The sequence below is a fragment of the Archocentrus centrarchus genome, chromosome 16 (genome assembly GCF_007364275.1).
Source record: "Archocentrus centrarchus isolate MPI-CPG fArcCen1 chromosome 16, fArcCen1, whole genome shotgun sequence".
In the NCBI taxonomy this organism is placed as follows: Eukaryota; Metazoa; Chordata; class Actinopteri; order Cichliformes; family Cichlidae; genus Archocentrus; species Archocentrus centrarchus.
The window spans coordinates 10557696-10569701 of record NC_044361.1 but is presented as its reverse complement, the minus strand read 5'-3'; the positions used below and the strand labels follow the sequence as shown (position 1 = coordinate 10569701).

Genomic DNA, 12006 nt, shown 5'->3' with positions numbered 1-12006 from the left:
CTCATTGCTGCTACGGTACATGTTATTTATTTTTTTAAAAGTTGGGATAAAAGTAAAATAATGTAACACCTGTGTTGCATGGTAAATGTAGTTATATAGTGGTTTTCTACCCTAAATAAGCACTTAAAGCACCTTCTAACTATCACACGCACACTTCAGTGGAGGCATCGGGGGCAATTTAGGGTTCAGTAGAGGGCATTTCAATATGTGGACTGGAGGAGACCGGGATCAAACCACTGACTGACCTTCTGATTAGTAGATGACCCGCTATCTCCTAAGCAATAAATAGCAACCTGTGGGTTGAGGTCTAGAAGCTGAGCCTTTGTTTCCCAAAATGAAACTGGTATCCCTTGCCACATTTTCAAGGTGTGCAGTTTTCTTTTATGCCCCCTTGTACCTTTTAAACTATGATCTACATTATGCCATTCTATGCTATGATGTCTAGAGCCTGACTGATATAGGATTTTGAAGAGCAATGCTGATATTTGGTGATTTAAAAATGTGATATATTGGCCGATATCTCTTTCTTTCAGACACATGAATCATAAGCAGATTCCCCTTGCCTTTGTTATATGTCATTATGAATCCTCACTAAGATAATATGACAGTGCGGTTTAAAGCACTCTTGTTTTAATGTCACGACAAGTCTTAGATTACTCACTTACTCTCTGCCCAACTTTGCATGGTTATGTGTTTGTTGGATTCCAAACGTGTTGCCAACAGCAAAGCTGCAGAGTGCAACAACACTTATAACACGGTTGAAGAGTGTTTCTCCCGTCTCTTCTTTACTTTTTAAAAAATTCATTTATCGGCTGTTGTAAATTCAGTCTCTGTACAACTGCAGCAAGAGCTTGGTCGGGTGGGCATCCTGTGTGTCTGGTTATCCTGTGCTGCTGGGACTGTGCCCCAGTGCCCTGGTTGTGCTGGCAGGTGTCCATTCTGGGCTTTGGGTCTGTTCACTGTCCCTCAACTTGTGCAATCCCGTGGGCTCCTCTGCTGCCTGGGTGGGACAGTTTTTGTGCTGTCTGGCTTCTGTTGAGTCTTGGCTAGGGACCCAGGCATTGGTGGAGACCTTCCTGCATGTTTCTGGCTTGACATGCAGGTTCCCACTGATTCTTGGTCTTTGCTGTAGGCTACAAAGGGCTAATGATGTATCAGAAGAATACCTGGTGACAGGTATCTCAACCTGTAGCTGGTGACACATATGGCATCTCAGCTTCCAGCCTGTTCCATCTACAGGTTCAGGGCGCCTGTCAATAATTTGTTGAGGCCCTTTAAAAAGAAAAGCCTGCAGCCATGGTACCCAGTTGGAAAAGGGTGGATAGCCCACTCTGGCTCAGGGATGAGTTGCTGCCCAAACGACCTGGCCCCGGATAAACAAAAGAAGATGGATGGATGGATGGATGGATGGATGGATGGAGAGTATTATAAATACAGATACCAAAATATTTCCAAATAGATAACATCAACCAATATATTGGTCCCACCAGTATATCAGTCAGACTCTAATAATGTCAGTGCTCATACTATGATGTAGTATGAGTTATTTTGCCCCATTAAATCTTATATATTACATTTTCAGACCACAAAATAAACTCTTCCACTGTATTGGAATTAAAGCAAACTTTATACAAGGTTGAATAAGATTTGACATAAAACAGAATATTTGCAATTTAATTGCTCTTATACTTGAGAATGCACTGATGACTTTTTGAAGCTAATGTATACACAGAATTAGTTAGTACTTCCAGCCTTGCCTTATAGTGCCATTCAGCTTGTAATTTAAGGTAGTGCTCAAGTGTCACACATCTGTACTGCTCTGCCTGCTTGTATTTGTTGATGCTTTTCTGTGTTTCTCAGAAATGATGATCTGATGCTGTTGATGATGGTAGAGATCATTATTACTTATGGAGTCCTCTTAGTGAAACTCCTAGTCATAGCTTTCTTAAAACTTGCACTAGGGAGGTGGATTTAGGTGTGAGATAGAGACAGTTTGGGTCTGTGCACGCTAGAAGATTCAGTATGAAAGAGGGTGTTACTCACATGAAGTGGCCATTTTTAATTTAAGGGATATCTGCATCACTTATTTACATTACATCATCTTTACAATTTCTCTTCCTGTGATTTTTCTTGTTTACCTCTCTACCATTATCACCATTGCATTGTTATTTTCGTCAAATCTTCAAATATTTTGATTATTGTTCTTGTTAGAGTTGGAGCTTTATTTGTGTCATTCATCTATCTTTAATGACATCCTCATTGTGTAATTTTTTTTTTTTTTTTTGTCTTTTACATTGTTTCCTCATCTCTTTGTGTTTGATATGCACTGAGCTGTGCACACTTTTTTTTAATTTTTTTATGTTTTAGGATCAAAGAAGAACCAAAGCCTCAGCCGGCACAGTAAGTAAACTGCATTACCCAGAGTGCTCTAGGCTTTGACACTTCTTCCTGTCAGTCGGTGCTGTGTGCTTCATGTGGCTTTCTCCTCTTCGTCTGGGAGTTAAAAATAGTGTCATTAATGTCTTGGAAAAATCACCAGCTTGATGACTGCACAGTGGCTTCTTTTAATTATTCATTTCTTAATGAGTTAATTAGATTGTTGAATTTTGTGCTGGGCACTAAACAGCTGACTTCCATGACATCAATGACATGAGCTTCTCCTTTCTACCAGCTCTTTGTTTTTTTTGTTTTTTTTACAGCTAGGTCCCCAGAATCTTTCCCTTGTTCCTGGTATCTAACTGGCTGTTCATCTTCATCTAGTGTATCATCTGCACTCTGGTTGGCTTGGTAGTCTTGTAGTTTAGTTGCTAGTGTGGAGTAGATGCGCCTGTCCTGCTATACTGTACTATAGCTGCATTTTGATTAGATCTGCAGGGCTAACCTGTCTGACAACCCGACCCCCACTGCACCAAAAAGCTGGAATATGTGACATTTCTGTTACCCTCAGCTGAGCATTTAATGCAGCTCTCATTTCCACTGGCTGTAGAGCTTTCCTGCTTTTCTGTCCTTCCCTCTAATGTAGGTCTGTCTGAATCATCTTTCTTCCTCTATCTTTCTCTCCGTATTTCTGACACTGTGTCTGGTTGTCAGTGTTCCACTAATCGCTGCTCTGCCCGTGTCCCGGCCTCCTCCTCTCTCTGCTCTGGTTATAGTGAATGTCCCTGCTATTTTCCCACTACTTAAGAACCGACCTGCTTCCTAAAAGCCCTTTTCCGAACAGATTGTTTTCTCAGATGATGACTCATTGCGATGTACCAGTCACACTTTGCTTATTTGAACAGGTGGTTTCCCTTTAGTGGGATCACTGAGCTGGTAAATAACGTTCTTCAGCCCCAGCAAAAGTCCCCAAATGACAAGGAGCCAGAGCAAAATGCGTAAGTAAAAGTACAAACCCCACTTGATCTTCTCCCATCAGGCACTGACATATAGTGGTGGTGACCCGAGCAGCTGGACGCACAGCATGTTTGACCCTTGATATGAAAGCATGATGTGCAATTTCTTGATGTGCTGGTTTAAGCACATAAGAGAAGGGTGGTGTGGCAATGTTGTGCCAAAATGGATTTTACTTTCAGAAATGACATATTACTTATAGACTGTAACAATGAAGCCATTATTAAAGAAGGCAGAGCAGATATATTCATATATGTTGGTGTATTCTTATTCCTTGATCAGTACTGCAAGACTGAATCCTGTATGAATCATTGTCTTCATTAAGGCTAATTGTATAATAATTATTTTGTTTTATTTTTTCCCCAAAAACACCACTTGTTAATCAATCTGGAGCAATATACCAGTCTCCTAGCGGTTAGTGCCTCAATCCTGCAATATGGTTAGTCGGGAGGTTCAAAACACTTGCACTATGTCTAAAGTCAGATCTTTCAGGTTTGGACTAATCACTTATCTCTGTGAATTTCAACAGATTACAGTGACACATTGCACACTTACTGGAAATTTTTACAGGTGTTTATTACTATTTTTATTCTAGCTAGTGCATTTTGTGAACATTTACAAGCTGTTGAGCTTCTAAGCCCGCATATTAATTTCTTCTAAAATGAAGGTGAAAATGTAACACACATAAATGCCAAACAACATCACAACAAATGTAACGCCACTGCCTGTAAAAAAAACAAACAAAAAATGCCACTGTTAGCTTGCTAGCTAGCGTTACCTTTCTGACACTGCATCCTCCTCCTGCTGGCTAAAAAGCCTTGTGTTTAATTCCTTCACTGGAATAACTTGATTGATATTTCTCGCTTTGTAAGTGAAAGACTGCCTTGACTGCTATTATGTTTGGAAACAACATTGTCGGTTTGTCTTCGGTTCAGTTTTTGCAGTCATACGGTGACCGATTCTGACCAGGGAGATGATGTCAGGGTTTTAACCATGTACTGGGCTCTTATCAAACTCACTGTCAGAAGCAGCAGCCACACAAAGATGTGATAAACCCACTGAATGGCTTATATTCAATGTTAAATGGAAGTCAGGCAAAGTTGGCAACTAGCTTGCACACCAGAGCAGCAAGCGTGCTCTTAAAAATGGTAAAAACCAAGCCAAAGCAGAAGAAGAACGGAATATTGCACTTAGTGGGCCTGCTGTATATATTTTTTAGCCATAACAACTTTGGAAGGCTATAAACTTGTTATGGTGGGCTTGTCAGCTTGATGTGGACTTCTTTTCTTTTAAAGTCAAAAACTAGACAAAATTGTGATATTTGGAAAATCTGAATTTCACCTCAATGAGATGTTTCAACCTGTAGAAATCAGACAGATGCAAAATCAGTAAATCAATAAATCAATTGATAGACTCACTGCTAACATTTCAGGGTTAACATGACATAATAAAGACTACGGGGAGGTTAGAATTCAGCTCCAGTGGTGTGTGGCAAAGGAGGAATCCCAAAGCTTGTGGACAGCTTGTAGTTCAGGCTTGCTGTTTGTATGTCGAGTCTGTCATATGTCCAAGAGAGAGGCTCACGTTACGGGCCGTTTATAGCTGCTCTGGTGTGGCTCAGAGGTAAGAGAGCTCCGATACGCTAGCTTGGGATGGGACAATGAGTAGCGTATGATTACTCGTCAGCAGCGTCACCTATATTTGACCACGTCTGACTGAATAAGCAAACCCTGTGGAATGGGTGCTATGTACCAGCTGTCTGCTGCCACGAGATTCTACTCTCACTGTACATATTTGCTCTGTTTTCTTTGCTTTGCATTACTTTGTAACTCATTTTCTGCGCTTAATTGGACTGCATACCTCTCTCTTTACTTTTGAGCGCTTTTATTTATATAGCTGTGACATGTTTTCTAGCAAATTCTAATTAGGCCTCTGTGTTCCTGAGTGTTACCAGCAGTTTGCATCTTTTCATAAACTTTATTTATTTAAATTCAGGGAGGTCTCTTCATTTTATTCCTTATTTTTAAGAATGTACCAGAAAGTTGATCTGGCCACTCCTAAAGTTTTTTGCTTCTCTGTTAGGACCTGTTATTTCTTTTTTAGACCTTACAGTGTCCTTGTTCAATTGAACTGCCACATCTTTGGACCACATATTGAGAGTTCCCTTGAACAACAACACTTGAAGCTCACTCCAGATCTTTAATCTCCTTAACCTGTCATGAACTAACAAGGTTACACTCCTGACAATGAAACAGGTCAACTGTAACTCAGAAACAGACAACCCAGTATTAAAGCTAATGTATTCAACTTAGTCACATCTCAATTATTTTAATTCAGTTTACTAGTTTATTTACTGTGCTGGTGTACAGAGACAACATTATGAAAGTTGCCTTACTCTCTAAATACTTATGATTTTGACTGTATATAAAGTCTATTCCTTACACTTCTTAAACTGGTTATTCTTGCTCCCTGTTATCTGTCTTAGTGTGCAGATTAGAATCAGAAACTCTTTTTGCTTCCCAAAAAGGGTTGCATAATTGTTAGAAGTGAACTGGTGGCCTGTCCAGTGTGTGCCCTGCCTCTCGCCCTATGACAGCTGGAATAGGCTCCACCCCAACCCCAGGACCCTGAAATGGATGGATGGATGGATGAATGGATGGATGGATGGATGGATGGATGGATGGATGGATGGATGGATGGATGGATGGATGGATGGATGGATTCTTCTAAGTGACCTTGTCCAGTCCGTGTAGTGGTTTCCCTAAATGCCTAACTGTAAGGGGAGATAAGTGAGAATAAAACATGACTGTAGTCTTATTTCCTTGATCCTGGGAGACAGTGTCTTTACCTCTTCTATCATCTTCTTCATCAATCTGTTATCAGCCCCTCTGTCAGTAAATGAGATTTGGTGGGATCTGTTAAACAAGGGTACACACTAATCTCTGCTGGTAAACACAAAAGGCTCTGACACAATTAGCCTTTTAATCCCAGTGGGTACAACAAGGGGCATGCCTGTGGCACTCCATCTAATGTTCAGATGGCACAATTACTTGTACACACTACCACACACACACACACACACACACACACACACACACACAAACACAGACTTGTGGTGGCATGTGTAGCCGTTACATTTGGGCTCTAAAGGTCTAGTTGTGAGCAAAGGAAACACGTTTATCTCAAATGCAGTGCTGTATGTGGTAAAAGGATAGCTCTGCTCAATAATTCACAAGTGCTAATGAATGTTGCAGGGGATATGTGGGGCGAAACCAATTCTAATCGCCATATTATGAAGTCAGCCCAGTGTTTAGTTTCCAAGGAGACGCTCAATTGACATGTGTCATACAAAATGCATGTGCAAAGTCCATGCTTTTTTAGTAGCCTCTAAGGGCTTTTTAGGAGTTTAACGGCTACTGTATAAGATCAGGTGTAATGTATCAGTAGGAGACCATCTATAGGGCACAAAGAGTAACACAATAGACACAATACCAGTGACAAATGATTACCAGTGTGCAATACAACAGAGCAGTAATAACTGTGTGTATCTGTAAGATGATTATCTAACAGTATGGCTCCAAGGTGTGCTCGGTCTCACCTTACAACTGCCCTGATATAGAAACACAGGTGCAAATGATTCATTAAACGCAATGGAACCTGAGAAAGTGGAATTAAGTGATGTTCTTAAACTTGCAAAGCAAATTTGATACCCCCCCCCCCCCCCCCCCCCCACACACACACACACACACACGTGTTTTAAAAGAGGTGCAGTATCAAAGGAGGAGCTCAGCTTTGAAGCTTCTGAGGTCATGGCATCTGCTTTTCCTTTCAAAATCTAACACACTGCATACGTCTGAGGTTATATCACTTAGTCAGCTGACAGCAGAAGCTTTTTGTAGAAGAGTTTGAGAAAAAGACCAAAGCCATGAGTCACACAGCAAGGACAGTGTGCACAGATTCTCCCACACTGCCATACTGCCAATACTTATTGCCTATGCAGAAACAATCCATTACATTAGTTTATTTGTTGATTTTTTTTTCTTACTGAAACATCTGGTGTAAGACGTAGCACTTTTGTTCTAAAAAAATATGGTTATAGTGGTATAAATTAATAACACGCAACTGTTCTTTTTTTAATAGGTCACCAAACCATATCTCCTTTTTTCTAACTTCCGCCCTTCCGATTTGCTTGCAGGAAGTTGCACCAGCAGTTTGAATCATATAAGGACCAGGTTAAGAAGATGGGTGAGGAGTCAAAGCAGGCTCAGGACCAGAAGAGCGAAGCTCCAACCTGCGGGATATGCCACAAAACCAAGTTTGCCGATGGCTGTGGCCACATCTGTTCATATTGCCAAACGAAATTCTGTGCTCGGTGTGGAGGACGAGTGTCTCTGCGGTCAAATAAGGTAACGCTATGCTCAGTATTCCCTGCTTATAAGGACACACACTCACACACATGTGCTGATGCCTCACCCACAGGCTTTTTTTTTTATATGTTACTATTTAAAATAGAAGCTTATGAAGAAGCATTGCAGTAAAATCATAGTCTGGCAATTGAGCCAACAGTGTCTCTGATTGAAAAGAATGTTTTTCATATAACCAACACGTACTCCAGTCAGACACGCTCTACATGCCTGTGTTCTAATTCTTTTCTCTTTGATGTGCTTATTCACAGCTATAGATCTTTACATGTTAACTTACAGTTCTTCCATTCGACCACCGGAAGGAGCTATCCCTCCTTTTCTTTTCTCACAGAGGACCCTGATGACTGCTTCTGTATAATGTAGCACTCAGATGCCCAGCTGACCACTGTAAAATCCTCCCCATCCAAGACAGAGCTAAATCTTTTAGTATAAGGCCACTTGAATTTGAATAATGAATTTTAGTGTTTTTATTTGATGCCATCCAAAACTGTGCTGGTGGAGTATGTGACAGTGCCACATGGACCTACTAATGCCACTCACAATGTCTCTCCCTCTCTCTCTCCCCATTTTTTCTGCCCCTCTCCCCACTAATCTGTCTCCCTCTTTATTTCTTTCTGCTGCATTCCTGCTCTCATGGAATTGCAACAGGAGGACAAAGTGGTTAGCAAATTATTTTCTGCGCTTCTTGGGACTGTGTCTGAACACAAGCATGGTTCATGAAATGCTGTGATATGCTTGATACACATACAGCAGCCAAGACAGGTGTGAAACAAACAAGAAAGGTCCTGATTGGTCCTGTCTGTGAGTCACATCATTGTGGAAATAAACACAAACTAATAAATAATATACATATACATATACTTAATATAAATAAATATACAGAGAGCTATTTTTACAGAGAATATATATATAGAGTCTTAAAACACTGGAAATAGCAGGATTAAAAGAGATAAAACTCAATAATACTATACATATGAAAGGAGTACTATACAATGAAGTATACTTTATTTGACTGGTAATAACGTGTGTGGTTCTGGAAGGAGCTGGAATGGAAATTGTAGCATTTCATTTTTTTTATAGCTAGTGCTTTGTGGTACAGATGCCAACCTTTTTTTTTTTACACACAGTGGCACAGTGGTTAGCACTGTTGCCTCATAGCTAGAAGGCCTGGGTTAGAATCCATCTTGGCCCAGGCCTTTCTGTGTGCTGTCTGCATGTTCTCCCTGTGTTTGTGTGGGTTTTCTCCGGGTACCCCGGTTTCCTCCCACAGTCCAAAGACATGCAATTAGTGGAGTTAGGTTAACTGGTGATTCTAAATTGCCCACGAGTGTGAGTGGTTGTCTGTGACTCTGAGTTACCCCTGTGACAGGCTAGTGACCTGTACAGGGTGTACCCTCCCTTCTTGCCCTATGACAGCTGGGATAGGCTCCATTTTTGAACAGCAGGTAGGTGTGGCTTACGCATGCACTACCATGACTTAAACTTTGTCCATGTTTAATATGAGCATTTATCATTATAACATTATATCCATCCATCCATTTTCTTCCGCTTATCAGATTTTTTTTTGACATTTCGCTTAACCCTATTAATTGGAGGGGAAGTCGAAATGTCAAAAAAGTAACTTAAAGGGCCAAATTGTATGTTATTTTTTACATCAATTCATGGAAGTAGGGGGCGGGGCCGGAAGCGGCCAGCGGGTCGGGACTTTAGGGAAAGCATATGTCACATTAATGTGTTATTTCTAAGCCTCTAGGCTTTATGTAGATGCAATATTAAAATATAGGAGTATCCCATTAAGCTTAATATTGACAGTCAAATTAGGGTGGACTTTAACATACATAGAGTACCTGTATTTTAATATCACCATTTTGATTTAAATATGAATAAAATGAAAAAAGTAGCTTTTCTAAGTTGACAAATGTTTTGCTCCCACCTCATCGCTAATATGTAATCTTCCATAATCTTAAATCACTTGGCAGATTTATGCACAAGAAGAGGCCATATCAGTGTCAATGTACATGTATATACAGTATGCACAACATACATTTCCCAGCACCACCTTAGCTCTCACCTCCCTGTGTTTAGTCATTAAAGTAACAGACCGTAGGCTGGAGAGGACAGTACATACCAACAGGCTCAGCAGAAACACAGAGCAGCGTCTGTTCAGCTGCTCCCCTCAATGCCAAGACCCCGGTTGTAAGGGCTTCCATTGTTCACTGCTAGATAATAGCTGGGAGATCAGTTACCGTGTTTTACAGATGGCGTTGAGTAATAACAGTGGCAGCAGGCTGGCGATAGACAGTCAGGGCAATGGCAGGTAGACCATGTGATGTACCTCTTATCCCGTGCCAGCTATTTACCTGGTGATGCCCCGGCATCCTGGCACACAAGGTCACTTCTCCATACAGACCATGGGCATGGGAGTGTTGCTCCAAAATCAACTAAATAACATTAATTTTGTAATGAAAGGCCATTCTAAAGTAATGTATATTGGGATTCAGCTGCAAACATGAGGGTGGAAGATACAGAAATGATCCCAGTAAAGGTGAATGTATGTGTCTCTTCTGGCTGTACTTGGTAACTCCACTGTGTCAGTGCTTGACAGTGCTGCCATATTCTTTTTAAATATTTTTCACAGATATGCATTTGAAATGTGTTGAAATGCTTGTCTGCAGCAGGGGAGCAAAGTAAGCTTTTATGGCAGGATGCAGAAGTTCAGATGACAGGGTCAGTCAGAGGGTCAGCATAGAAAAGAGCACCAGAAGTGATGAGGCTCTAAGAGTTTAAAAAAGAGGCATTTTTTCAGTTGTTAATATTGTTTTGTGCTACCTCCACATAGTAAGCCAATACAGAAGACCACATTAGTTGCAAGATTTGCGATCACCATTGCAATATGAAATTGATTATTTGTTGAGATTGCGCTTTGCAGTTGCAGATGACAAAAGCTTTGATTACTCCCGCACGGACAAAGGGACACACTGTGGCGTGCCTGACCGTCTTGTGTGAAAGCTTGTGTGTCAGTGAAAGAGGTGGTGGTGGTGAAATCTGCCCTTTTTCCATCCATCTACTCTTTCCCTCTCTCACAGATGGTGACAGCAGTGGCGAGAGAGATCTTGTTCTTTGAAACGCCATTGAATATTTACAAGTCTCCATGCCCGGAACAGCTAGCAGAGCTATGGCACGCTGGAATATGATATAGTGTAGAGGGACTGAGAGTTTAACAGCTGGTAGAGGAATTTAGGCCCCGGAAAGATGGAGGGCTCTGCTCACTAACCCTGCTCAGTTCAATCTATGACTCGCTTAGTGTAGCTACATTAATCACTGTATCTTATCGCAACAAGCTGAATAATAGATGTGAAAACACTGATAACAGTGTGTTGATAACAATCACTGCTCAGCGATTGTGCCAGGTAGCTTAGCCTCTACTTCAAGCAAAAAGTAGAGAGCAACGTTTTTTTTTTTTTTTTCCTTGCTATTCTAAAAATCGGAAGTGCCTTTGATATAGATAAACTGTGTGTCAGTGTTGTGAAGTCTTCAGAGTCCCTGCTTGTAGCGGTAGAGCACCCCCGCCATTTCCTCTGATGTGGCTTCAAAAGGGCCTGAGGAATCAACAGTCTCAAGGGAGGAACTCATTTGTGATTAAAGCAACTCTTGAAGATGTTACATGTGCTTCTTGGCCCCTCGACATTTCTGCTATAAAATACAAGTGCAGGGACGACACTATTTTATTGGAGTCTATTTCAGTTTAAAACTGTTTTTTTTAATGAGTCAAAGAAAAATCTGACTAAATGGCACCAGTGAAATCACTTTCATTATTAGAAAAATGCTCCTGCTTCCCTGCTTGACAGTGCACTAAAGTTTGTTTTTTGCTTTGCACAGAAATGCACAATGCCATTTTTAATATGTGCTAATGAAGTTTGAAATCCCCTTAATAAATATGTTCTAACATCTTGAAAGATGACATGATTGATGCAGGGCAAATGTAGTTTCAGCTCTTGGCAGTGATGCTGAAGTCACCTATTTATGACTGCTCTGAGTGCTTGAAAACATATAGCTAATTATACATTTATCTTGTTTTTTCATAGCTATGCAAGGATTTTTCCTATATGCTACTGCGTAATCATTAGCTGTGATTTCACAGGTAGTAGACAAAATGCTTGCAAGCCCATGTTATGGAAAAAACGGGCACATT

General features: G+C 40.8%; 1 protein-coding gene across 1 annotated transcript in view; it reads left to right on the top strand.

Moving 5' to 3' along the window:
- The window catches only part of rims2a (regulating synaptic membrane exocytosis 2a), a 139915-nt gene that overhangs the window by 19438 nt on the left and 108471 nt on the right, over positions 1–12006 (top strand). Inside the window, exons 2-5 of the mRNA XM_030750117.1 lie at positions 2368–2400; positions 3282–3374; positions 7586–7796; positions 8463–8474. Coding sequence (XP_030605977.1) covers positions 2368–2400; positions 3282–3374; positions 7586–7796; positions 8463–8474 — 349 coding nt within the window. The remainder of the gene's footprint in view (positions 1–2367; positions 2401–3281; positions 3375–7585; positions 7797–8462; positions 8475–12006) is intronic.